Source organism: Elephantulus edwardii, unplaced genomic scaffold, assembly GCF_000299155.1.
Source record: "Elephantulus edwardii isolate Elephantulus edwardi_28Jun2011 unplaced genomic scaffold, EleEdw1.0 scaffold00115, whole genome shotgun sequence".
In the NCBI taxonomy this organism is placed as follows: domain Eukaryota; kingdom Metazoa; phylum Chordata; class Mammalia; order Macroscelidea; family Macroscelididae; genus Elephantulus; species Elephantulus edwardii.
This window is the reverse complement of record NW_006399865.1, coordinates 9,266,450-9,270,470: the sequence shown is the minus strand read 5'-3', so window position 1 is coordinate 9,270,470 and position 4,021 is coordinate 9,266,450. Positions and strand designations below refer to the sequence as shown.

Genomic DNA, 4,021 nt, shown 5'->3' with positions numbered 1-4,021 from the left:
TCTGCCCTGGGATTCTAGTCTCTGCTGAACTGAAACTACATACCCCAAATCCAGGGCATCTTAAGACTCCTGAGCCACAGACTTTTCTAGATCCTCACAAGGTGATGGGGCTCTAAGGGACGCCTAGTGTTCCAGCTGAATGCTTCCATCTTCCTTGGTAAGGTTGGCCCCTTCAGATGTGGCGGAGCATTGCCTACCTTCCAACTGACCCACGGTGGCCCTAGACACAGCACGTGCCTTCACGGCCAGTCTTGACTCATGGCAACTGCATGTGTCCAAGCACATCTGTGCTCCAGACGGTTTTCAGGGGCTCCCCTTTTAGAAGATCACCAAGCCTTTCTTCCCAACTACCTCTGGGTGGACCTGAACCTTTAACCTTTCTCTTAACAGCTAAGCCATTCATTATCCAACCAGGCACTTCTACTTAAAACTGCTTCCCACTCGTGCAACTTCACTAACCAAAGCCCACAGATGTCTGGTCTCTCTGGACCTACCTTAACTCTATCCCGTCTTTTCTTGTGCCCCGCATGGTTTACACCTTATTACCTACAAGAGAGGTGCTCACAGCCTCGACTATGATAGGAGGGCAGCTGAGTCTTCTCTGTCTAAACCTGAGCATCCATAGAGCGAATGCTCAATGATTAGAGAACAAAAGAGGCAACAAAGACTAAGCTTTATCACCATCTAATTTCTCTCGATTCTTGAAAAACAGGCACAAAGCTTTTGTAATCAGTAACAGAAAAACTGAATGGGAAACCAAGAATCAATCAACTTAGTGTCATTCATTGTCTATAGTGTTATCTCAAAGATTTCTCATAAATTCTCTCACATTTGCAGGAAGATACCTGTTCCAGTACCACACACTCTTGTGCTGGATCAGACTTCTCCACTTGTTTCATGAACCACAAAAGCCTACAATAACTATGACCCATTTTATTTATGAATTTAGATTCTCAATTAAGTAGGACACCCCCCCCTTTTTTTTCCAAATTGGGAGAAAGACAGTTTCTTCCCTTGTGATGTACAGCATCTTGTAATAAGCTAACCTTATTAGTTATACATGTTGAAAAGGAACTTAGAAAAGTTAGCACACTGTACTCTCCATCCAGCCCCTCCTTGCTGAGGTTAACAGTTCTCTTCTACCCCTTAGGTAGCCCCTCCTTCTTCCCTAGGAGTGGAGGGTTGAACCACCTGGACCTTGGCCTTTCCTGGGACAGTGGGGACAGCCTGGGCTGCATCTTTGATTTTGACTTCCTCTTGCTCCTCTCTCAATAACTCTGCATATTGAGCCATGAAGGCACTGGGCGTGATGCCCATCATTCGAACCACAAACTCTATGATTTTCCTTTTTTCAGATTCAGCATAGGCTCTGGGACCCCAGCGGAATTCGTAGCGAGGAGGCTGGGTGCCAGGCAAGAGTCTGTGCTCCAGGTACTTGTCCTGTACAAAATCGTGGGTGATCAGCCTCCTGGGCTCCCCAAAGACGTGGTGCCGCCTCCCATCCTAGACATTCAGCATATTCAGGAAAGTCCAGACCTCTAGCTCAGTGGCGGTGCCTCCGTTCAGGAAGATCATGCCCAGGAGCGGCATCAGGAGCCTGTACCTGGGGAACTGCCTGGTGCCACTGGGAGTGCTTTCGTCAGGATGACGTTCTTTGCTTTGGAGAACATAGAACTGCCCGTTGGGGTGTTCCTCCTTCAGCTCCAGGCCAAAGGCCCGCTCCATGCGCTCAGTGGTTCGCTTCAGGATCTCAGGGAAGTGCTCCCGGTATGTTTTGTTGATGGTCTTCAGCATCTCTCCCTTGCTGATGGGCTCTTCCGATCTGTATTTGCGAAGCACCAGCTGCATCAGTACGCTGGCCTTCTTGTTGAGAGGATCTTGGGCTGAGGACTCCACGGAGGACGAGGCCTTCAGCGAGCAGGGTGCACCCTCGGCTCCGTTCTGCTGGCCTTTCTTAGCTCTTGGCCCCGCATGAGCTGCACCCTGAGTGCTGGGTTCTGGGGCTGCCACAGGTGCCTGTGGGTTGGCGGCAGCAGAGGCACTCTGGGATTTGCCTTTGCTCTCAAGAGAGGAGGGCCCTGGGGAGGCCTGAGCACCCCCGAAACCCTGGCCCTCACTTTGGGCCTTGTGGCGTTTCTGCTGGTCCTGGAGCTTACTCTTCTGCCCACGAGGCATGATGGCATGTGGCACCAGGGCACGTGGTGTGGTCCCTGGGATGGTGAGGATGAGAGCACCTGAGCCCTGTCACTAGGAAGCCGGCATCTTGGCATTAAGAAGACCTCTCTGCAGGTTTCCTGGGGGGGACTGCTCCAGGTACCCCAAGGGTGCCAAGCCCTGTCTAGCCATCCACCATAACCTAGCAGTGGACGTTAGAGTGAGCCTTGGGCCTCCTGCCCTGCCTGGAGCTGACAGCAAGGGCTGGTGGTGGGGACCCTCTACCTGTTGCAGTGCCCCCTCTGTCCACATTTAGGACCATCAAAATGACTCTTGTGATTATTTGCTCTCCCTGTCTCTTCAGTTCTAGAGTGCCCACCTCAGAATTCCCTGGGACCCTCAAGAGAAACATGGAGGGGTGCTAGGTCCTCCCCCATTCCAGGACCTGGAGTGCTGCCATTTCTGTGGGTTCTTTCTGTCCTTGTCTCCATGGGGTCCTCGGATCTCATTTAGAGTTCTCACTTGGGTCCCACATTGGGTCTAAGATCCTCTTTTTTTGCCTACATTGAGACCCATGGTCACTCTTGAACCTGAAAGTCCTCCAGGTTCCCTGAGCCTTCAAGGGGCCGGAGCTCTTCCTGTCCAGATTTGAGAGAGGCTTCTTTGCTATTCACAGGGTCATTATAAGCCGTAGGTGACTCAAGGGCACCTAACAACAACAACAACAACAACAACAACAACAACTTTTCTTCGGTGCTGTTCCCTTGGTCTTCGCTCAGGGGCCTATCTTTGACTCCTGACATGAGGCAGAGCTACTCTCTTTTTTGACTTGTGGCATCAGTGCCCACTGTAGAGCCCACCCAGTGGAGGCAATAAGGTTTTTCTCTGCTCAGACCTTCCTACGTCCTTAGGTGGTGAAAGCTGCCACGTGCAGCTGTGTCCTAATGGCGGCAGCTTCCCCTAGGCCTCTTAGCTCACCTAAATAGGACTTCTGGGAAAATCCTGGATTCCATCCTCTACCATAGATCTCTGGTGGCCTAGTCAGTAGAGAGTTGTTACTGTTAACCCATACGCAGCACCTCTCTGCTGGTTTAAAACCAAGCCAGCTAGGCAATCTCCAACCCTGGGATTTACACTCTCTGAAAACGTGCTAGAAGGTCAACTGTGAGTTCATTTGGACTCGAAGGCAATTGTTCTTGGTTTTAAATATTTTTATTTATTAAAGTGATACCACTCTCCAAGGTACTACATTTTTAACTCATCTTTTCTGAAAAATAGAATCACAGCCATTTTTATAATGACATTATCAGTAATTTGTACAGCTGCTTATAAGCAGATCTTGGAGAAAAATGAGATGTTAATTCTAGATCATTGTAATAATGATCTTGCAGTAAAGTAAGATACACAATTTTGTGTTTTCCAGTGCCTAAAAAGTGAGTCCTGATACCTCGTGGGTAGGGATTTGCATTGCTAACCTAAAATTATGGGGTTCAAACCCACTAGTGACGCAGTTTGCTGTAGAAAGACAGGCTATTCTCTTTCAGTAAAATATGTTGTTGTTGTGTGCTGATATTCAGAGGCAGTTAACTTCCTGGGAGTTGATTGCCCATCTTCCCCTCAAAGAGCAGCTGGTGGATTTGAACCGCCTGTTTTCGCGTTGGCAGCACGCCCCCTTCTGTGCTGTTTCCAGCATCAGAAAACCCGCTTGGTGGTCAGCTATGGGCCGATTCTGACTCCATGGCAGCGAGCTTGGGGTTTTTTTGCTAGTTCTTGTAGTTGGTGGGGTGTTGCGGTGACAACTCAAAGCCCTCGAGCGTTTCTCTGGCGGTTCGAATCCACCAGGTGGTCGCTGGGAGAAAGGTGGGCA

At 49.7% G+C, this 4,021-nt stretch overlaps 1 protein-coding gene across 1 annotated transcript; it reads right to left on the bottom strand.

The window, feature by feature from the left end:
- Window positions 1-1,146: 1,146 nt before the first annotated feature.
- Window positions 1,147-2,175, bottom strand: LOC102858372 (melanoma-associated antigen B1-like). The gene is made up of 2 exons (XM_006892429.1): window positions 1,537-2,175; window positions 1,147-1,440 (listed from the first exon to the last, which is right to left on the bottom strand). The coding sequence occupies exons 1-2, from the start codon at window positions 2,173-2,175 to the stop codon at window positions 1,147-1,149; spliced, it is 933 nt and encodes a 310-aa protein (XP_006892491.1).
- Window positions 2,176-4,021: the final 1,846 nt, after the last annotated feature.

What these genes read in the sequence shown, in the direction of transcription:
- LOC102858372 (XM_006892429.1), bottom strand. Translation starts at nt 2,175, where the DNA reads ATGCCTCGTGGGCAGAAGAGTAAGCTCCAGGACCAGCAGAAACGCCAC. An exon ending in GCACCGCCACTGAGCTAGAG is followed by an intron (nt 1,441 to 1,536) that starts GTCTGGACTTTC and finishes GATTTTGTACAG; the next exon opens with GACAAGTACCTGGAGCACAG.